Consider the following 23,490-nt stretch of genomic DNA (forward strand, 5'->3'; position numbering starts at 1 on the left):
TGAACTGAATGAATACTGAAAAATACTGAAATATAATTTGTAAAGAAATATTTGTACTTATACTTAAAAAGAATAAATTATTTAAGGTTAAAGTAAATACATTTATTTATTTTTTGTCTAGGATAAAATTGTGCAATAACCCGTGGCACACTAGACTAAAGTAAAGTGCATTGATCTAATAATTAAAGTTTAATAGTACTTATCTTTAAACACCCCCCAAAGAATCATGCAGTTCCATCCAATTAAGCGATTATTTAATATATTAAATAATGGATAATAACACTTGCGACATGAATTGTTTAATTGCAACATTTAAAACAATATTGGATTATTAATAGCTCTACAGTACTTTATGTTAAAAATAAAGCTTTGACGGGACATTGTGTATTATTCTTCCACTAGTTGTCATTTTATTTAGTGCAGCTGAAAACTAATGCTAAAAATAGAAGGAAGAATCCTAACTGCAGAACTCAAAATTGACAAAACCTCCACATTTTCTCTCATGTTTTGCCAGTTTGGGGGTGCGGGGGAGGGGGGCAGTTCATACAAAGCAGCTGGATTGTAGACAATTTTATTACCTTCCTTTAAATGAGGCTCATTTGAAATAAATGCACATTTCCTGACTGACTTGTGTTTAAAAATACGCGTAATTTTGAGGCAGCACGGCATCGCAGTGGTTAGCGTGTGCACGGCACAGTCACAAGATTGAACCTTCCTGTGTGGAGTTTGCATGTTCTCCCCATGCTTGCGTGGGTTTCCTTCCACATTCCAAAAGCATGCATGTCAGGTTAATTGGCCGGTCCAAATTGTCCCTAGTTGTGAATGAGTGAGTTGTCCGATTCTGTGTGTCCTGTAACCGGCAACCGATTCAGGGTGTCTGTCCCCTGCCCACTGCCCGAAAATAGCTGGGATGGGCTCCAGCACCCCTGCGACCCTACTGTGGATAAGCGGTGAAGATAATGAATGAATTAATTTTTATATGATAGTTCATGTATTTGTGTTCATTATCAAAAGCAATAGCTTTGCTTTTTTTTTTTTTAGCACCAAGAGTCACTTAATAATACACTGCCCCTTTAAGAGTTCCACATCAAACTGAATATCACACGCACTATTGTGGGCACAAATGCCCATAAATTATGCCACCCAAAACAAGATCAAACTGAGCTTTATTTGCAATCGACACCTCTGGACATTATAAAAATAAATAGATGATTCACAGTCAGTGGATCATAATACAAAGTGTTATCAAAATAATGCATCAGCAAGAATGAGGACTTGAACGCATGCATTACTAATCACTTTTCCACCAACTTTTCACTGTAAGGGGCGAGAGCGTTTACGGACTCGTCTGGAACGTCGCGTCTCCCTACACCAGCTCCAGCAGATTGAATATAAAATCATCTTTCAAACTAGACAGATACTTTGAATGATTCATCCTTTTGCGACTGCTGACATGGGACCCCCAATTGTTCAGTGACCATCTTCTTGATCCAGTCCATGCTTTTCAATGTAACGTCTGGAGAGGGGGGAGGAAAGGGACACTTAAACAGTTGTTGACAATGAGACTTGGTAACAATCACAGACTGTTTATTTGTGTAGCAGCTTCAAAAGTTATAGTGCTTCAACTAGAAAAAAAACAATCACTGCCTGTAATTTTAATTAGTGCGGCGTCAAATAAAATAAGTGTCATGCCGATAAAAAGCGTAGTGCTATTAAAATTTAAGAACTAATTTATATTGTTTTGTAACGATATAGTCCAAAAGGAGAACCCATATAGGCTTTTCAACCGCAGGTTTGAGAGGGTTCTCCATTCGGGCCCAGATGTTGTGGAATGCTCTGCCCCCTGAGATTCGATCTGTAGCCTCAGTGGAACTGTTTAAATCTAGGCTTAAAACACACTACTATTCTAAAGCACATGAATGACCTATATTTCATGTTGACAATATTTGTGTATTATTTGTTTTTGCAACATCCATTGCAGCCTGGTCATCCAGAAAGGGGGATTACCTCATGTGCAGTCCCTTCTCAAGGATTCTTCATTTTCCTCATGTTAAGGTTTTTGAGTTTTTCCTTGCCCTCATGTAGGTTATAGATCAGGGGATGGTGTAATGATAGTCTGTGGTTTGCAATAATCTGTGGTCTTTGAGACTCTTTGTGAATAAGAGCTATACAAAGAAACATGACTTGGCTTGACTAATGAGAAGGTCATTGTGTTAATACAGTACATAGTGAGCAAATCGTTTGTTTTTCCACAAAGATGCTGACGAGCACCCCGACGAATATAGTATCGTGCCAAATACATGCAAAATAGATTAAAGTAGACCCTGGGATACGAAGGCCCCACCTTTCCACATTTACAATTTACCGTGTGGAATAAGATGTTTCTTCAGCTCCTCTTTATAAGATTTTCCCAAAATACAACGTCAATAAACAATTATTTTGCATGCCCGGAAACTTTTAAAAATTCAAACTTTGCGGTGTTCTTGCGTATGTCTGTGCAAGTTACGTCTCTAAGATACCTGTCTGCTATTGGTGGAAGTTCTTTAAAATTATGGTTTGCTATTGGTTTACGTCAAAACACCATGGAAATGCTGATATTCTTTTGGCTGAACTACATCCCACAATGCTCCCCTTCTCAATTTTTGTTCAGTTCAAACTAGTGGTAAAATCTTGGGCCCCGGGCTTAAAATCATTAAGTCAAGCCAGCCGGGCTTCTCTTGTTTTATGCATTAGTGGTAGGAAGACTTTCTCGGTTATTCATTTCTTCCATTCTTCCTTGCTTTCTTTCTTATTTTTTTATTAACTTTTCAATATCGGAATCATTAATATTCTCGTTAGAATATAATATTCCCAATTTAACTGTTAGCATGCGATGTGGCATTACTGAATCTTGGTAAAGCCATTAACACATGGTAACAGTCACAGGTTATGGTAATTAGCTTAGCTAAACCACCAAAGAAAATTCCCTTCAACCTCAAAACAGATCGCAGGGGTCTAGTGTATTACAGAAAACAAGGATATCAAACCTTCTTGCAAAATTATACAGCGCTTCTTTCCTCTCCTGAAGGGACAAATGTCGGTCAGCAGGGGATTTCCCAAAAGATTTTGGAGCAGACTGTTCGGGAAAACCAAAATAGATATTGATTTTATTAGTAAAATGTATGAAACTTGGTCTAGCTCCCCAAAAAATTGAAAATTTCAATATTACCTTTATAGTCTTAGCAGAAGTGGCAGCGTACGTGGTGACCGAAGCCCCAAACGGCGACGACTCGGCATCTTCAGATGAAGATTCCTCTTTGTTCTCCAGCAGGTTTGTTATGGTGACGTTAACACAATTGGTTTTTGCTGCGAAAATACAGTAACCCCAAATCGATTATCAGATTTACTGTATACAGTATCAAGAAATACATACTAAAAATGGGGATTTCACAGGCCACATCGACCGTCTTGGTCCCGATGATTCGCCTACTTTGTTACGCAACGCTTGACCTAATGTGAGTGTGTGTTTTTCCTGGTGAGATATTCAAGACCCGACAAATGTAGAGTGGCCTGGGATATCAGCAAGCGAGGGTCTCAGTGTGAGCTGCGGCTGACAACTGCCCCTGCATGAATTTGGACCAGGGGAGTCCCAGTTATGAAATTTTGGCCCAGGGCCCACTGGGGGCAGACACAACATTTTGGATGGCCTGAAGTGAACATTAAATTTGAGTCAGTTCTTAAAGTTGGATTTGTGAGAAAAATAGCATATGTTAATATTACAAGCAATCATCAGGAAGGACGAGTACTGAAATTGGGTTTCCATGCCAAGAACAGTCTTTTATTAAGGTATTGGTATTGGTAATGGTGGTTGATAAGAGCATTGGATACCCTCCATAGTGGTAATTTAATGATAAAGAATTAGGAATAACACGCAAAGTACATTTCTAACATTAAAATATTATTTTGAAATTAATATTATATTCATAATTAAGGGTATTTCTTTCAAATTATCAGCTATTTTTGGCTGTGGGAAATGAATTTAATATAGGTTATATTGATACCTGGTATAAGAATGAATCGGCATTCAAGAGCTGAGTGTAACATCCATCAGCTGCACTGCTTATCCTCAGTAGGGTCGCGGGGGGGCTGGAGCCCATCCCAGCTGTCTTTGGGCAGTGGGCAGGAGACACCCTGGACCGGTTGCCAGCCAGTCGCAAGGCACACAGAAACAGACAAAGCATTCGCTCATTCACACCTAGGGGCAATTTGGACCGGCCAATTAACGTGACATGCATGTTTTTGGAATGTGGGAGGAAACCGGAGTTCCTGGAGGAAACCCACGCAAGCACAGGGAGAACATGCAAACTCCACACAGGAAGGTTTGATCACATGACCTCAGAACTGTGCCGCACACGCGCTAACCACTGCGCTGCCCTGAGTATAACAAGTCTGAAAAAAAACGAATGAAAATGTCCTTAACAAATGAATTTGTTTTCATAGTGACACTTTACTTATGTGCACACATACGAATAAAGGCCATGATGACAATCAGAAACAGTGGTAAATAAAGAATTACGTTTTTGCTATGAACTTTTAGCTCTGAACATTTGCAAGGACAGTTACAACAGATCTTTGACGTTCATAGCAATCAATGGCAGGTAATGAGTTCATAATTCTGAAACCAATCTAAAACAGCCAGCTTACTGTAAAGTTTTATTTGGAATGTGAATACAAGATTTTGTTTCTGTTCAGGGCAGCGAAGGTTCTATTCTTGTGGCATACTAGGCCACAGTCACCCCAAAATGTTGAAAATCCCAAAATACCCGTTTTACAAATTACGGAAAATTGCAAAGCAGAACATTTTTCAGAATGCGTTAATGGTGTCATACCCAAGTCCTTTGCGATGACATTCAGCGGGACGTGAGGTAAAACATCCTTCACCTGCTGAGCCATCTGAGCTACCCGACGCTCTTCTGTCCCCAAACCTGGCACCATGAAACCCAGGCCAATGGAGCCAGCTCTTATACCTAGTACAGAAAAACCTCCATCAAAATACAAATTAGTCGCGCTAAGTGTGATTTGTTATCTTACTCGTGGATGTTTGTGGGATGGCGTGCCGTTTCCTTTTGATGTGCTCGGCTTTGTCAGCTTTAGTGATCTTTGTTGACACCAAGCCAAGTTCGCAGGCGAGCAACTGCAAAGTATCCCACAGTAATCACAGTTTAGTTGGCGTGCCATTACAGTCCTGCGAGTCAGTCCCTCAGTACGCTTCCAAAGTGGCTCGCCAAAGCACAAAAAAAACAAAACGAGTTTTGCAGAGTTGGCAGATTTCGAATCGGGTTGTTCCGTTTTACCTCCTGGACTTTGTTGGCAAACTCCTGCAGGGACTCACCAGCCTCTCGGGAAACTGGGGGCAACCAACTGAAGGCAGAAGAGGGAAAAGTCAGGAAAATCGGATAATAAATATAGAAAACAATATAAATAAATGTATTCATTGTAAAAATGTTTAGGAACAAAATTGACCATAAATAAATCAAGCAATAAGTAAAATAATCCCTCCAGTTGTTTTTTTCTTCCACTGGCAGATAAATTTGCTGACTTTAAATATAATATTATTTTTGAAGACTGATAGTAAAATAAGGAAAACTAATTTAAATTTATAATATATCGTATCAGATAATTTTGCTAAATTTTCTTTTTTTTTTACAATTTTAATCGTCATTTAGTCTTGTTTTTATAAATACTTTTACTAAAAAAAATCAAAATGCACACCAATAATTCTGGTTAGTTAAATAATACAAGTACATAAAATACAGCTAAATAAATGTAATATATATATATATATATATATATATATATATATATACATGGTTTGTCTTTTTACATTACTTTCTATTTTGATTATTATTTCCATTTGAAGTTGTTTTATTTCACAGACAATAAGAAAATCTACCATAGAATAAGAAAAAAAACACTTAAATTAGAAAAATTATCTGCTAGGCAAACAAGCATTCATTTTGTCTGTATTCATCATTTTGACTGAGTTAAAAATGTAAAAGGGCTTCAAGATGATTTCACAAATTGGAACTGTACTATAAAGTTTACCAGAAAGGAAATATACGTACTGGGCATGTTTTGAAGATTTAATCGAGATGTCAGAGAAAATGATACAAGATATTAAGTACCTTACATGATACACCGTAAACGGAGAAAAAAATGTCCACAAAAGCTCAGTCAACCAACCGGTCTCAGGCGTGCTCTGCAGACAACAAATATAGCACAATGCTATTTGTCGGATGAAAAAAAAGAATGTTTCATAACAGCCACAAACCAAAGAAAGTTATACTGTGACAAAATTTGTTTATATTTCTATACACATCTTGTAATGTGAAGATTTACTTTGTTATTCAGGTCAAGTCAAGTCATGTTTATTTGTGACGCCCTTAAACACAAGGAGTCTCAAAGGGCTGCACAGACTGTTGCAAACTACAGACTAATATTACACCATCCCCTGATGTAAAACCTACATGAGGTCAAGGAAAAACTCAATAACTTCAACATGAGTAAAATGAAGAAACTTTGAGAAGGAACCCAACATGAATTAACCCCCCTTAGAGGATGACCAGGCTGCAATGGATGTTTCAACTGAACATTTAATCTAGCTCTAAGGAAATTATTTTTTTCATTTTCTATTTTTCAAGGGAAAATGGAAGTCAATATTTAGTAATTTTGCACACTAAAACATAAACACGGAAAAATAATTACCAAAGCAATCAGCGGTCTTGCAACCTTCAAGGCCACTGGTTGAATGGAGTCTGTCAGAGAAAAGGGCCACGAACTAAGGGGAGAAAAAGGCATAGATTTGATAAAAATGTCTGTAAATACCAAAAACATGTTGTAATATCATCAACAGTGAGGGAGAATTTCAAAGTATACAAATCCCTTGCTGTATCACGGTTTACTTTTTGCGGTTTTTCGCTACTTTGCGGATTTTTATTGTGCATTGTATTTCGCAGTTTGATTGGCCAAATACTCGCCCTATTCTTTCTGTGTCTGCCTGTGCGTCAATAACGTTATGCGCAAAAGTAAAACAGCATGACGAACCGACATTACATATGCACAATTCTTCCACAGTTTCGAGTTTCTCTAAAAGTCATCATGTCAACAAAACGCTGTGGACTGACAAAAGTGCCTGTCGATGAGCCCAAAAAAACGAGAAAAATGGTAAATGCTTTGCGGCTGATAAAAAGCATTACGGAATGAATGGATTTTCCGTTTGCCACCTTAAAAGTGGGGTGCGTTGTTCGAGGTGTCTTTGAAAAGTTAAATATTTTCTCTATTAAGTATACGTTAACAATGTCCAACTGAATACAAATAGCTCTCATGCTTTATTTTCCACTGCGCTTATCTGCTTTTATCTATTTTTTTTCAGAGCTGTTCGAGGCAGAACACATCAGGTTCGAGGAATAGGGTCAGGGGGAGAGTGACGTCTATTCATCCCCATAGGTTCTATTTGTAAGCATAGCATGAAAATGGCAAAAGTAATAAAATGAATTCTAGAAGATTCCAAACGCCAACCCAAACCCACCAAAAAATTCAAAAACATTTAAAGGGTTTGTTTTTTGGGGGGAAAAATGCACGTACTTGCACGCGTATCATAAATGAGCTGACTGAGGCTGCGATCATGACTTTAAGCAAGGATATGGCGGCAGAGAGTAACAAAGTTCTGAATTCTATACAACTCCTTTACAAGAGAAAAAAATAATGGGGAGGAGCGAGGCTCTGTCAAAGGAGCAGGCATCCTGAGAACTTTTTTTAACTTTTTAAAAAATTAAGTGCAGTTGCACCTCCACTCCACTAAGGAGCAGTGGCACTCCCATTGGCAGAGCGTTTTGTTTACATACAGCCTCCACACAGTTCATATCGATGAGTAAAAGCATTGAAGTGTAGACACGAAGTGGAGCATACCTTCAGTTGACCACATGAAAATATATTATGACATAAGCGAAGAGATATGGGGTAGAGGGAAGCAAAAGTCTCCTCTCGAAAGCTAAGACGAGGAGATTTGACGAAGCATAGGTCGCTCGACTGCAACCACGGAGGTGGAGACGCGGAAAAACCAGATTGATTGTTATGTCAAAACTCTTGGCAGCAGACAGCATGAAGCCAAATAATTCAAGCTGCAAAAACTCACTTCAAAACATTACACACATATAACGCTGATAAGACGCTTCATATTTTTTCAGCAAAAGGCGGAGATCTGGTATGGATGGAGGTTACATGTTACCACCAATTTCGAGCAGTCTTTGATTTGTATCCACCAATACTATGTGATCACTTAACAAAAAAGATTGATCGATCAAAGCAGCGCAGAAAGGGTTCAATCATATTTTCTCTGGACCAAAGTATTAGGGATTTATTTTCCCTATTTCAAGTGAGACTTTGTTATGATTTGATCCTTAATCATGTCAACCCTAAACCTATATACTTGGAACCGAATATTGCCAACTATCATCCCGCTTTGTGACTCCTACGCCAGTAAACCAGCGAGTGTTGTTGGCTTCATATTATCGGTCAGGAACGAAGGTTTGTTTGGCCCTGATTCAAATAGCAGTTTTTTTAATATTGCGTTATTGTTGGTGATCATCTTGAATGCATTTTAGTTGATTGATTTTGTGTCATTTCAGTTTTCAGTATATGGTTTGACATGGTCGGTCAGAAATGTTCATAGTTTAGGGATATTATTTTATTTTTGAATTCCCGATGTACTTTAATTCTTTTCTTACAGTTAACAAAATTATTCTTTGTTGTAAGTGGGTCGATATGTCTTTTTTATACTCCTATACCTTAATAAGGGTATAGTGTTATGCAGCGGTGTACTTAAAATAATTTTCTAAACAAGTAATACTCAGGGACGGGGTTCATGAGAGGATTCTGCTTCTGAAGGGACGCGTGACACAAAATAATTGAGAAACGCTGGATAACTGTATGTTGAATTAGATATTTTTCCATTAGAGGTGCTCAGTTTTGTTGTCAGACCTTTTGACATCAGAGGCTGAGCATCGCGATTCTTTACAAGTAATGACACTGACCTGAATTTGAGCAGGCCAGCACGTCCATTCGTGGTGTCCTCTTCAGGGAGGAGCAGCAGTGGCAAGGCACTTTCGATGGAGCAGTACCTCTGAAGCGACTCGCCAATTGCTTCCCTGCCGAGTTCCGAGTGTGCCTCCATAAAGCCTCTGGCCCAACACACAAAACCTGTAGAGCCCTCGAACTGGGGCTAATGGGCAAAAAATGACAGATACCTTAGTGAGCACAATATTCATACAATCGGAATTTGAAGGGATGGTATGTCTGATTTTAGATGTGTTGGTGTACATTAGAGGTTGGCCGATAATCGGGCGCTTGTGTAATGGAAATTATAGTTTGGTTATAGTTTGAATGCGCCTTTGTACGATTTTAATATTTAAAAGTGGCTTAACGAAGCCAAAGATTGAATCCAGATGCTGTTTGTATTCTTGCAACAATTGTCTCCTTCTGGGGCCTGCTAACTCTTAATTAAGATGGCCTTTGTTTTGGTGCTCTGAAGAGCTTGCAATTGCATCCCTGTGGGGCCCGCTAACTATTAATCAAGATGGCCTTCGCTTTGGTGCCGGGAAGCATTCTCAAGAGTTGTCCTCGCTACATTACTTTCTTTTCTTTTCCTTACTGCTCATTTTTTATGCTCACACGCCATTCACTTCATTTAAACATGTGTTTTCTGATCAGATTATTTTCTTGTATTCATAAGACCTCGCTTAGGCCAATCAGATTCGTTATTCTATGCCTGTGCTTTCCAATAAATGAGTCTCTAGCCGATTTTGGAAGCACGCGCCTCCGATGGAAGGGCTATCAAAAACCTAAATCTCCGACTCAGTGTGTTTTCTTTTATTCTTCCCGATACAATCTCGAGTTTTAACCTCAACATTTTTCTGTGAATTTGACAGATATCAGCATATTATTAAGCCAGTTAAACCGATTATAAAACACGAACTCCGAGCAGCAGCTGAACCGAACATTTCTCTTCCTTTTTTGCCTTCTACAGACAACACCGGTGCCTAACTACCCTTCACGTAAACGGGAACTCCTATCTTCCTATGCTTCTCAGCGCTGCTCTTCCGATAGAACGTGTGTCGCAATCGTCTTCACAATGTGTTTATTAATAAATATTGATTAACATCGATCAGATTTTTGTCTATATAATAAGTTTGTTAATACACATTCCTGCAAACGTCACCAACACAGGAGATGACCCAATGTAGCAAAACGCTATAATAATTACAACCACGACTAACTGATCGCTGTAACCAGAGAACCATTGTGAATGAGAACCTGATTTTATTGGATTTCCCTGTGTAAACTAATATTTGAACTGAATTTAAAATCTGACTATCGACTGTTTGCAAAGTAAGACACACTTCAAACATATTGTGTTGTATGGCTTTGGGAAACTACAGAAGAATACCACACTTACTAGTCAAGTTTGTTGTGTTAAGATTCTAATTTATTACTGTAAAGGGTTTCAGAACGCTATTAAAGTTTACTTGAATGTATGACACAAATTCTTTGTGTTTTTTTGCACTGTTAAATCTTTCTTACACCGATTTTTAAGCTTTTATAGCAAATTAATAGCAGTTCCAACTATCCGTTAACAGCCTCCTCTTAATAATAATAATCGTATCGGCCCTAAAAAACCCATATCGAAACTTATAAAGAAGAAAAAACGAGTGTAGGTGAAGCAAAAACTCACAGTGCAGCAGGGAGTCAGGAGGTTGATAATGTTGTGATCGAACTCGGTCACATGATTGCATATGTAAAGTTTGATGTTTTTGTCTCTGGATCGGGGATTTTGCTGTTTAACGTGCATTCCCAACACTGAGCACATAATCCTCACAATGAATCTGTACAAGAGAAAGAGGAAAAAGTGACTTCTGAAGAAACATAAAATATGTGTTCAACGGGATAATTTGCAAGGACAGGAAGCAAATGTAAGTTTACCTTCTTAGAAAGCTTTCAGGTAGTGCACAGCTGACCAAGAATACATGGACACCAATAAAAATCCGTAGTAACATCAGACAAACGCCAACCGGGAAGTAAATCGCAAACAGCAAGAAGCCAAGCGTGTCTTTCGGTAACCTGTGAATACATAAGAAGCATCGGGGGAATAACATGAGAAAAGGCATAACGTGTTTGTTAACAGAATTTTGGGTTATGGTAAATTCTCATTTTGAATAGAAAGTTTTCCCTCTTTAATAAAATCATTGAAAATGTGAAAAAGTATTGCAGAGAGTGACGCAATAGAGATGTTGACGCGTTTACCCAACACCTCAGGTTTTACTTTTGACACATAGCAATACGTGTTTATTTTGCAAGAACACATGAAACGAAACAAGTGGGATAAACATTCGTTTAGAAGCACTGACTTATTGCAAAAATATTTCATATGATTGCAAAGGTGCTCACTCATATCCAGTGTTGGGACTAACGTGTTACAGAGGAATTAAATTACTTTTTTGGTAACAAGTACTGTAACGCGATATTAATACACATTTTGTAACTCAACTATCGTAACAACATGGTGCATTACTCCACTACTTATAAAAAGAATTACAACATCCTATGATTGCTAACTATTCACCCTTCACTCAGGATTTCACATTCAACCCTCAATCCGCCGGCAAAATTGCAGAGGGGTGGGCGTGTTTGAATATACCTTCAAAGTACAACTAAATACAGTTGCAGTGGCGCTGTTTTAAGCACAGACTACAAGAACACTGAATTTCTCCTCACGGAGATATTCTCCCTAACTTATATAATCGGATGTAACTATAAAATAAAATACTGTTATCAGGGGGTAAGTTTATATAATTGGTTGGGTGTCACCAGTATCGAATGGTACGCAGCATGTGGGAAAACTACACTAGCTCTAGTTGGATACAGAAACAACTAAATCAGTGGGGCAAACGTGAGCACATATTTTATTGCAAATGTGTGCTAAATGTTTGTCCTATACTTCTAGCAATACACCACTCCTGGCAAAAGAATTGTCTTGGACGGTACGCAGAATTGGACGAGTCGATCTTTGAGTGGTTTAAAGCCCAGAGACAAAATGGATATGGAAGTTCTCGGAATGTTTGTTTTTCAGCTCTCGAATGTATAACGGTACCCATGAAGGTTCACGTTTTTTCTCTATTCATATATTATGTGGCTATTAAGAAGTTCTAGGGGGTGGGTTGTATGCGAGTATATAGAGTAATCTGTAACCAAATAGTTACTTTCGGAGCAACGCGTTGATTTGTGATTCGAGTAATCTGTTGGGTAACTGAATTACTTCTTAAATGACGTAACTATTAACCATTAACTATATTTCAGTAACGCGCCCAACAATGATTATGCGTTCTGGAAGTTTACTGAATTGAATAGGACGCTATACCCTTTTAATAAAGTAACTAAAGAATGCTAAAAAAGAAAATAGTCGCAAATAGTGAAAAAATACTTAAATGCTACGTGTTAATCTGACACCACAGCGAAATCAGATTGTACTCGTTTCGACACGTCGCAATACGTGTTTGTTTCGCAAGCAGAAGTGAAACGTAGTGATAAATTGGATGAGCAATAATTCACTATAAATGAGATATTGCAAAAAGATTCTGCACGATGGCAAAACTATTTAGAAAAACACTCTCCAAATCCAAATGTTTGCAACGTGTCGTGTCAGTTGACGTTGCATAGGATCGATACCTTTCGAGGACTTACCGGCGAAAGTCGATCATGTCTTCAATAACCGGAGTCTCCATGTCGTTGCAGTTAAATCCTAACTCAAGAGGACACTTCTATAAAAACAACAACCAGATCCTTCTCCCTATAAATAAATCGGTCATCACGTTCAAGGCGACAGTAAGCGTCTCATTCTAGAGAACGCGGAAAGAAAATATCCGTAAAAGTTATTGTTTACGCAAATTTGTGACAATATTGTCAATGTTGCTTTTTTTTAAAATAAAATTAAAAAATCACCCAAATGCAAGTTCGTAAATTAGCCTAAAAACAATCGGTCCTGTTAGCAATGCCCGTGAATATTCGCCACAATGACCTTAGAATGATCACTTCCGGGGTACGATTTCCAAAATAAAATACAAATAACTGTGCAAAAATATGTATACCCTCTGGGGTTTCTTACATACAAATAATACAATAATAAAGACAATTTTGCGACAACTAAAATCTAAGTGATCCTTATTGCTTATGGTCCTGTTTCCATCGATTCTGTGTATTGTAGTGGGTTGTACATAATTCACCCACGGAACTATTGTTTAGTTAGCGAGTTCCTAGGGGGACTCTTAATTCGACCGGTTCTAGCCACTCTCGTGTGTTTGTTTTGGTTATCGCAAGTTTACATGTTATTAAAGCAGCGTCCTTTGGCACCTTTGTTTGACACTCCGCCTACGACTCCCGTCTCTGCTCGCTACATTGGTGACCCCGACATTAGTCTCGTGGAAGTTTCCGAGGCTGTGCATACTACTGAGCATACCGTCATGGCATACGCGCCCGTTCTCAAGCTCCCCGAGTTCTGGGAGTCATCAGCGCTAACGTGGTTCGCACAAGCAGAAGCTCGATTCGCCCTGCACGGAATCACTAACGATGACTCTCGCTATTACCACGTGGTGTCTGCTCTGGGGAGCTCAACTGCAGCCAGAGCGGTGAGTTTCATCACATCCCCTCCTGAACTGGATAAATATAAGGGACTGAAGGCATATCTCCTCAGAATCTTTGAACTGTCGCGTTCTGAGCGTGCTCGACGCCTCCTTGCTATTCAGGGCTTAGGAGACAGTAAGCCATCGGATCACATGGAAATGATGTTAAACTTGCTTGGCACCGAAGAGCCAAATTTTCTTTTCATTGAACTTTTTCTGCGTCACATGCCGCCGCATGTCCAGACGGCGCTTGCAAATACAACCATTACAGATCCGCGTGCACTGGCAGAGGAAGCGGACCGGTTTTTCCTGGCCACGCATAGATACACACATGAGGTGCTGGCCCCTACACGCGCCTACACACCATCAAGTGCGACGCCCCCAGCCAGCAAGGCACGCGCGGCCACCGACGATCAGAATGTGTCAGGTCTGTGTTACTACCATGCACGTTTTGGGCCCAGGGCCAAGAAGTGCCGTCCCCCTTGCACCTCCAACGCGACGGGAAACTTCGAGGCCTGCACTCTGTAGCGGCCGTGAGTGCAGGCGCAAGAAACCGGCTACTGTTCATCCGGGACGCCATCTCCGGCCAAAAGTTCTTGTGTGACACCGGCGCCCAGAGGAGCGTCCTCCCTGCCACTGTGGACGATGTGGGGGGGGGAACACATGGACCTCCATTAACTTCTGCCAATGACACCCCCATCCGCACATACGGGACACGGACAGTGGACGTGTGTTTTGGGGGTCAGCAGTTTACATGGGACTTTGTCACTGCGGATATTGCTTTTCCTCTTCTTGGTGCAGATTTTCTGTGTGCCAATGGATTACTCGTCGATGTGAAAAATGGCCGCCTCGTTGACGCATTGAATTTCTCCTCTCTCGCGTGTGTCCGCGACAAGGGGATTTTTGAGGGTCTGTCCAGCTCTCTCTTGGACGGTGATATTTACCACCGGCTCCTCGCCGAGTTCCCCAGTCTGGCGAAGCCCACCTTCTCAGCCTCCACGACCAGAAATGGGGTTGAGCACCACATTGAAACCAAGGGGCCCCCGGTTCATGCCAGGGCCCGACGACTCAATCCAGACAGACTGGCAGTTGCTAAATCCGAATTTGCTAACATGGAACGTCTCGGCATCATTCGCCGATCAGACAGCCCCTGGGCCTCTCCATTACACATGGTCCCGAAACCAGGCGGTGGCTGGCGCCCATGCGGGGACTATCGCCGCCTTAACGAGGCTACCACGCCCGACCGTTACCCGGTCCCGCACATTCAAGACTTCTCTGCACACCTGGCGGGCAAACTTCTCTTTTCCAAGGTGGACCTCGTGCGCGGATACCACCAACTGCCAGTGCATCCCTCAGATATACCGAAGACGGCCGTGATAACTCCATTTGGGTTGTTCGAATTTCTCAGGATGCCGTTCGGACTGAAAAATGCCGCTCAGTCCTTCCAAAGGCTGATGGATTCAGTGCTCAGGGACATGCCTTTTGTGTTCGTCTACCTGGACGACGTCCTGGTTGCCAGCTCCTCAGAAGAGGAACACTTGGAGCACCTCAGAGACCTCTTCACCAAGCTCAGTCAGCATGGCCTGATTATAAATCCCGCGAAATGTGTTTTTGGCGTACCCTCCATCCACTTCCTTGAGCATCTCATCACCAAGGATGGGGCTTCCCCCCTGCCGTCTAAGGTAGAGGCCGTCTCCACCTTTCCTCAGCCGCCAACAGCACGGGGCCTCAGGGAGTTTCTCGGCATGGTGACATTCTACCATAGGTTTATTCGCCGAGCCGCTGATGTCATGCGCCCACTCTACGAAGCCCTCAAGGGTAGGTCACCCAATCAAGCTGTTGAATGGACCGCTGAGAGGATCAAGGCATTCAAGGACACAAAAACCGCGCTGTGCCAGGCAGCCATGCTGGCTCACCCAGCCCCCGGAGCCCCAGTCGCACTGACTACAGACGCATCAGACCTTGCAGTGGGTGCTGTGTTCGAGCAGTGGGTTGACAATGCTTGGCAGCCACTCGCCTTTTTTAGTCGCCAGCTGGTCCCCAGAGAACGTAAATACAGTGCATTCGACAGAGAACTACTTGCCATCTGGTTGGCGATTCGCCACTTCCGTTTCATCTTGGAGGGCCGTGAGTTCATCGTCTTTGTTGATCATAAGCCTCTTACGTTCTCCATGTCCAAGACGTCCGAACCATGGTCTGCCCGCCAGCAGCGCCAGCTGTCATTCATATCGGAATACACGACTGACATCAGGCACATTGCTGGGAAGTCCAACGTGGTTGCGGATTGCCTGTCCAGAGCAACCATCAGCGCTGTGCAATTGGGGCTTGGTTATTCCAGTATGAGTGTGGACCAGGCTTCTGATAACGGCATCCAAACGCTCAAGAGCTCAGACACTGGTTTGCGGCTGGAGGAGGTTGCGGTCGGAAACTCAGGGGCCAAGCTTTGTTGTGACGTCTCCATGGGTTGGCCTAGGCCGCTTGTCCCTGCTGGCTGGCGTCGGGCTGTTTTTGAGGCAATACATGGCCTGTCTCATCCTGGCAGGAAAGCATCCATTAAGCTAGTGGCCCAGAAGTTTGTGTGGAAAGGGATGAGAAAGGACGTCCGGGACTGGGTCGACTCATGCGTGGCATGTCAACGCGCCAAAGTGCACCGTCACATCAAGGCCCCATTGGTACCATTTGCCATCCCCGAACGGAAGTTTGACCACGTTAACATTGACCTGGTGGGCCCACTGCCCCCTTCACACGGTTTCACTTACCTCCTGACGATGGTGGACAGGACGACCCGTTGGCCTGAAGCAGTTCCGCTGACTTCCACCTCAGCTGTCGATGTGGCCCGGGCGTTCATCGGAACCTGGGTCGCCCGTTTTGGACCCCCTGCAGATCTCTCATCTGACAGGGGCGCACAGTTCACCTCCGAGATGTGGAACACGGTTGCCGAGAGCCTTGGAGTCAAACTTCACCGCACCACTGCCTACCACCCCCAGGCTAACGGGTTGTGCGAGCGGTTCCACCGCTCGATGAAAGCGGCCTTGCGCGCCAGCCTGACCGATGGGGACTGGGTCGATAAGCTACCCTGGGTCATGCTGGGACTGAGGACCGCTCCCAAAGAGGACCTTCAGTGCTCTTCAGCTGAGTTGGTTTACGGTCAAGTGCTGCGGGTGCCAGGTGATTTCATCCCAGACCCAACGACACCCTGGGCTGCATCCAGGGAGAAGTCCATCTTGCAGGGCACTGCGGGAGCGTTTGTGCCTATCCCCACATCGCGACACGGCAGGCCAGTTTCACGGGTTCCCTCCAACCTGCGCTCGGCTGGTTTTGTTTTCATTCGCCACGATGCCCACCGCGGACCATTGCGCCCTCCTTATGATGGACCGTTTAAGGTCCTGCAGCATGGCGACAAGACCATGGTCGTGGACATCGGTGGTAGGCCAGAGACTGTCTCCGTGGACAGGGTTAAGCCTGCCCACATGGATATGTCCAAGCCATTGGAACTGGCCCAAGCCCCACGGCGCGGCCGTCCTCCTGCGGCACGACCCTTCGGTCCCGTGGGTACCCACTCTGACCCTCCGCCCCCAGCAGCAACTGTGGGCTTTCCAACTGATTCCACAAGCTCTCACCCCCCTGCTATTCCAACTCCTTGTACCCGCAGTGGCCGGGTCAGCGTCCCAACCAGGCACAGAGACTTTGACTATGGGTGAATTCTGGGGGGGCTTGTGTAGTGGGTTGTACATAATTCACCCACGGAACTATTGTTTAGTTAGCGAGTTCCTAGGGGGACTCTTAATTCGACCGGTTCTAGCCACTCTCGTGTGTTTGTTTTGGTTATCGCAAGTTTACATGTTATTAAAGCAGCGTCCTTTGGCACCTTTGTTTGACACTCCGCCTACGACTCCCGTCTCTGCTCGCTACAGTATAATCCATACCCGTCAATATATAAATTGTCCTCGAACGGTATTTTGTATCTGTTTTGCTCATTTTGAATTCTGAACACAGTATAACAATTGTTTTAAATCGGAATTTAGTTAAATACATATATTTTAAACTCGTTTTTTTTAGACCGATTTTGTCTTGCCCATTTCGGCTCTTATCATTCATCTCATCTCATCTCATCAGCTACACTGCTTATCCTCAGTAGGGTCGCGGGGGTGCTGGAGCCCATCCCAGCAATCATCGGGCAGTGGGCAGGAGACACCCTGAACTGGTTGCCAGCCAGTCGCAGGGCACAAAGGGAAAGACGAGTCACTCGCTCATTCACACCTAGGGACAATTTGGACCGGCCAATCCACCTGAAATGCATGTTTTTGGAATGTGGGAGGAAACCGGAGTGCCCGGAGGAAACCCACGCAAGCACGGGGAGAACATACAAACTCCGCACAGGAAGTCTGGAGCTGGATTTGAACCCACGCAGGAGGTTCCCAAGACATGAACTGTGCCGCACATGCGCTAACCACTGCGCCGCCGTGCTGCCTCTTCTCGTCATTGTTGGTCGCTAACATTGTCGTGGTCCGGTTCATCTCTGAAGAACGGGATGACGCTTTACAACAAAAAACAACAGTGACCAGGTGATGAAGGTGCTGTATCTGAGTCAGATCAGGAGGCTTCTCCTGCTACTGATATCAAGGGAAATTGATACAGTGTTTCATGTGTGGGAAAAAACCCTTACCAAAAAAACGGCCTGGGGAGGGATGGGAGCCGCCAGGCTGTACTTGACCAAGACACACCACAGAAAGTGACTCTGAGGGGTTAAGGGAACCGTGAACCGTGAGCACGAGCCAATGTTATCCTCGATCGAGCATTCTTTTTGTAAATAAAATAACGTTGTTTACACTAGTCAAGTCAAGTCAAGTCATTTTTATTTGTATAGCCCTAAATCACCAAGAGTCTCAAAGGGCTTCACAGATTATTACACTATATTACACAGACTATTTTTCAGCCGACGAGAAGAGTAGGTTATTCATATGCTATGGAGTAGAAGTGAGTTTTAAGTTTAGATTTAAACATTTCCACTGAGGTTGCAGATCGGATCTCAGGGGGAAGAGCATTCCACAGCACTGGTGCCCGGATGGAGAACGCTCTCGAACCAGCAGAACACTTCTTTGCTCTCGGGATCACCAGAAGACCGGCACTCTCAGATCGTAGGCTTCGGACCGGGACATAGGGGCAAATCAGATCTGAAAGATAAGATGGAGCAAGTCCATGTATGATTTTGTACAATACTAAGAGAACCTTGAAATCACATCTATGGCTAACTGGGAGCCAATGCAGGTTAGCCAAAATCGGTGTTATGTGATCGTACTTTTTTGTCCTAGTTAAAAGCCTCGCTGCGGCATTTTGTACCAGCTGAAGTGACTTGATTCTAGACTTCGGGAGACCAGAGAGTAGTGCATTACAGTAATCGAGACGGGAGGTGACAAACGCATGAATTATAATTTCCGCATCAGACTGAGACAGTATGAACGGATTTTAGCAATGTTACAAAGATGGAAGAAAGCGGTTCTAGTAATTTTCTTTACATGCATTTCAAAGGATAGATCAGGGTCAAATATGACACCTAAATTTTTAACTGAGTCACTCTGTGTGATGTGACATTTGTCAATGTTCACAGCAGTTTTTGAGAATATATCACGGCATTTAGATGGACCAATGACTAACATTTCGGTCTTTTCAGAGTTAAGACGCAAGAAATTGAGTGACATCCACTCTTTTATCTCAATGAGGCAGGCCTCCAAATTTCCACAGTTTAGTGTGGAAGATTCCTCCAACGGAAGATATAGTTGAGTGTCGTCTGCGTAGCAGTGGAAGCTGATATTGTACTTGCGAATAATATCACCTATTGGAAGCATGTAAATACTGAAAAGAAGGGGGCCAAGCACTGAACCCTGCGGAACACCGCAGGTAACATTAAAGGGCTCAGATGTCATTTCACCATATTTAACACAGTGCGTCCTATCTGAGAGGTAGGATCTGAACCACGAGAGGACGGTTCCTGAGAGACCAATCCATTTTTCCAACCGTTCTAGTAGGAAATTGTGGTGCACTGTGTCAAAAGCAGCACTAAGATCCAGCAGCAGCAAAAGTGATGAAGCGCCAGAATCCATTGCCAGTAGGAGATCATTTGTTACCTTGATCAGAGCTGTCTCAGTAGAGTGGTTAGCCCTGAATCCTGATTGCATGGATTCAAAAAGGTTATTCTCGGATATGAAAACATTTAGCTGCTGTGCCACTACTTTTTCAAGTACTTTAGAGAGGAAAGGTAGGTTTGACACAGGTCTATAATTACTTCAGATTTCTGGATCAAGGTTGGGTCGTTTCAGTGTGGGTTTAATAACGGCGGACTTAAAAGCTACTGGAACTACACCTGAGGAGAGTGATATGTTTATAATATTTAGAACTGAAGGTCCAAGGACGCCAAAAAGACTTTTAATAAGTGAACCTGGGAGCGGGTCGAACTGGCAAGTTGTCGGTTTGGCCGCATTCACCACCTGTTTGAGATCATCAAGTGACAGTTCACTAAAACGGGACAATTTCCCAGGACAGCCACCCTGTCGTGCATCTGTAGATTTCAGCCCTTTAGTATGTGTGGTATTAATAATTTCTTTAGCAATTTCTTCCTGTATGCATTGAATCTTCTTAGTAAAGAAGACCATTAAGTCATGAGCAGAGTGCGTCGAACTATCTGCAGTAGTCTGTTGCCTTGTAAGCGATGCTACAGTGTCAAAAAGGGCTTTGGGATTGTTCTTTTGAGACACAATCACCTTCGAAAGATAGGCCGATTTTGCAGAGGCAAGGGCCGCTTTATACTTTAACAAGCTGTCACACCATGTTTGATGGAAAACCTCAAGCTTGGTAGTGCGCCATTTTCTTTCCAATTTCCTGCATTCTTGTTTAAGGGTTCTAGTTTCATCAGTAAACCAAGGCGTGCGTCTTTTAGGACGTGATTTTAGCTTCATGGGCGCTATTGAATCCAGGACACTAATTATCTTTCTTTATATTATTCAGTCTGTCTTGATGTGAGTAAATAGGTGCTGTGTTTGTAATGTTTATTATTGCCTAATAAGGGGAAATTCAATCATTAATAAGTGGACCAGTTGGCTGGGGGTGACAGGTATGACATTTTCAACAGAAATCACCCCAAAAAATAATGATACAAAAAATCAGTACATTTTCTGCAATTTGACTTTTTTGACAAATGTATGAGTTTACTCGGATGTCATTAAAGGCGCTGTGTTAATTTCCCTCGCTCCCCCCACAAGAATGCCCCAGGATTTAATTTCCCCTTATGTTACTGCTGGGGTCCTATGCTTGGAAAATGCAAGTGAACTTGTGACTCCAAGAGCCAAGAAGAAATCTGCAGGCTGAAGAGTGTTCTCCATCCATGCCCCAGTGCTGTGGAATGCTCTGCCCCCTGTGATGAGATACGCAACCTAAGAGGAAGTGTTTAAATCAAGACTTAAAATTATAGTGGAACCTCGGTTTTCGAACGCCTCTCAGTTCGGACAAATCGGTGTTCGACCAAGAATTTCGAGAAATTCTTGCTCCGCTGTTCGGTCAAAAAATCAGAGTTCGAACGCCGGTACGCTAGGGTGCGATGCTGAGCGGCGTACGGGTGTATCATGAAATGAAATGATTTGCATTTATATAGCGCTTTTCAAGTCAATGACTTCCCAAAGCGCTTTACATTGTGCTTCACATTTCCCAATAGCGGCCGTGATCTGTGCAGCCATGTAAGGCGCTAACCTGCTTATTGGGGGTAATTGGGGGTTCAATGTCTTACCCAAGGACACTTCGACATGTAACACGGACAAGCCGGGATTCGAACTGGGATCCCTTAATCCTAAGACGATCGCTCTACCTCCTGAGCTACTGCCGCCCCAAATCAGCCCCTAATTATGCCTCCGAAGAAGGTCGTTGCAAGCAGGACAGGTGAAAAAAGACAAGTTGTTCGTACAACTATTGCCTTTAAGAAAGACATAATAGCTAAACATGAAAGAGGTGTACGAATTTCCGATCTTGCTAGGGAATACAGCATGGCTAATTCTACTATCAGTACGTAAAGAATAAGGAGGCTAAGGAAGTTAGCGCTATAAGCAAGCAACTGCCGCAAGTTTTGGAAGAGGTTGAAAAACTTTTGATGATTTTTCTCTCCCCCGCCGTCCACCACAAAGGTAAGAAATCATATTCATAATTATTTTTTTTTTTACACGTTCATGTTAGCGCAATCTTTCGTAACGTATGATTAGCCTGGGTTAGCTTCATGTTTACGTTCATAGTAAACATTCAGGGTGTTGGAACGGATTAAAACAATTTTGCATTACTTTAAATGGGAAAAACGATTTCGGTGATTGAACAAATCGGTTTTCAAACAGAGTTCTGGAACGGATTATGGTCGAGAACAGAGGTTTCACTGTACTTATATTCTATAGCTTATGATTAATGCCGACCTCGTTCTTTTCTTCTCCTATCCTTTCCAGCAGCCTGGCTGATGGCCAAGAATGAAGAACCTGGTGGAGTCAGCAGACCAGCACCTGGACCTGAAGCATGTCATCCTCTGCATTGACCAGCTGGATGAAATGAGAAGCTTCCACGTTGCTATCTTGGACTTCCTGGACAATTTTCTTATTACTTTTGTTTATTGTTGATGTTGACTACGTTACCCAAAGCAACTGGAATGGAGATTATGACTTGTGTGGCCCCATCTCAAGGTTTCTGATTTTCCTCATGCTGAGGTTTTTGAGGTTTTCCTTGCCTGCATCCAGGCTTCAGATCACTGGATGTAGTAATTGTGGCCTGTGTAGCCCTTTTTTGTGATTAAGTGCGATATAAATACAAGTGACTTGACTTGAATACGTTTGCAACAAAATAACCGGAGCAAACGTTCTTTACTGCATTATTTTATCCATACTTATTTTTTAACGCAACAAGAATAACGCATACCTGTCAACCTGTACGTTTTTGCAGTACAAAGTATGTTTATTATGCATTTTAAGACGTCGACGACATACGAGAAAATCCATACGGAAAAACAAAAAATTGTCAATTATGGGTACCATCCGGTATACACCGACTATCACGAAAAGGCAACTCAATCAAGTCAAACGAGTTCGCCACGTTAGCCTCTATCTCGGTATTGTTTTTTTTCGTTGCAAACGAAGCGAGCGGTTCGATGCTAATGTGCGCATGCGTCTGCCGCCCGGGGATTTCCCATTGCATCTATGTGGTAGTTGTGTAGTGAAAGGAAGTCCGTCTCTTTTTAGAGAACCGGCTTTTTTGGCTCAACTCATTAAAGAGAGCTGGCTCTCAAACGGCTCACTTGCTTTGATGCATTATATTACGAATTATGTTGTATAAAGAAGTTAAGGAAAAGGGAAGTATAAAAGGAGAAAATGAAAAAAGACAGGTTTGTGGTTATCCCTTTAATCAGTATATTACCAACAATAATTTAATGCAGAAAATGAATTCATAATTTGAATAAGAAAATTTGACTTAACTATATTTGCATGTATTTCTTCCTTCTACAGTGAACGTGCAAGCTACTTCATTTTTTAACTTTTTTTAATAAACCTCATTCATGTCGAGCAACTCAGTATCTCACAACAAAATGTTAATTCACAATACAGTGGAACCTCGGTTTTCAAACGACTCACAGTTGGAACAAATCGGAGTCCGAACAAAAATTTCGAGAAATTCTTGCTTCGTGGTTCGAACAAAAATCGTAGTTCGAACGCCGGGACGACGCGTGAGTGCGTACGCGAGGGTGGGATGCTGAGCGGCGTACGGG

General features: G+C 42.5%; 1 protein-coding gene across 1 annotated transcript; it reads right to left on the reverse strand.

Moving 5' to 3' along the window:
- Positions 1–1,149: 1,149 nt before the first annotated feature.
- aup1 (AUP1 lipid droplet regulating VLDL assembly factor) lies at positions 1,150–13,129 on the reverse strand. Its single transcript, XM_088343313.1, has 12 exons — positions 12,775–13,129; positions 11,017–11,154; positions 10,769–10,919; positions 9,072–9,259; positions 6,745–6,817; positions 6,165–6,238; positions 5,334–5,400; positions 5,071–5,173; positions 4,869–5,006; positions 3,209–3,345; positions 3,027–3,115; positions 1,150–1,516 (listed from the first exon to the last, which is right to left on the reverse strand). Exons 1-12 carry the CDS (start codon positions 12,813–12,815, stop codon positions 1,471–1,473), a joined length of 1,245 nt encoding a protein of 414 aa, XP_088199439.1. The 5' UTR covers positions 12,816–13,129; the 3' UTR covers positions 1,150–1,470.
- Between the last annotated feature and the right edge of the window lie 10,361 nt (positions 13,130–23,490).

This window comes from Urocampus carinirostris, chromosome 9, assembly GCF_059441175.1.
Source record: "Urocampus carinirostris isolate Australia breed hairy pipefish chromosome 9, RoL_Ucar_1.0, whole genome shotgun sequence".
In the NCBI taxonomy this organism is placed as follows: Eukaryota; Metazoa; Chordata; class Actinopteri; order Syngnathiformes; family Syngnathidae; genus Urocampus; species Urocampus carinirostris.

Coding starts and splice junctions, on each gene's coding strand:
- aup1 (XM_088343313.1), bottom strand. CDS start 12,815: ATGGAGACTCCGGTTATTGAAGACATGATCGACTTTCGCCG. Junction 6,818..9,071: donor GCTGGCCTGCTCAAATTCAG/GTCAGTGTCATT, acceptor TTCTCCCCTTAG/TTCGTGGCCCTTTTCTCTGA. Junction 3,116..3,208: donor CTTCTGCTAAGACTATAAAG/GTAATATTGAAA, acceptor TTTCCCGAACAG/TCTGCTCCAAAATCTTTTGG.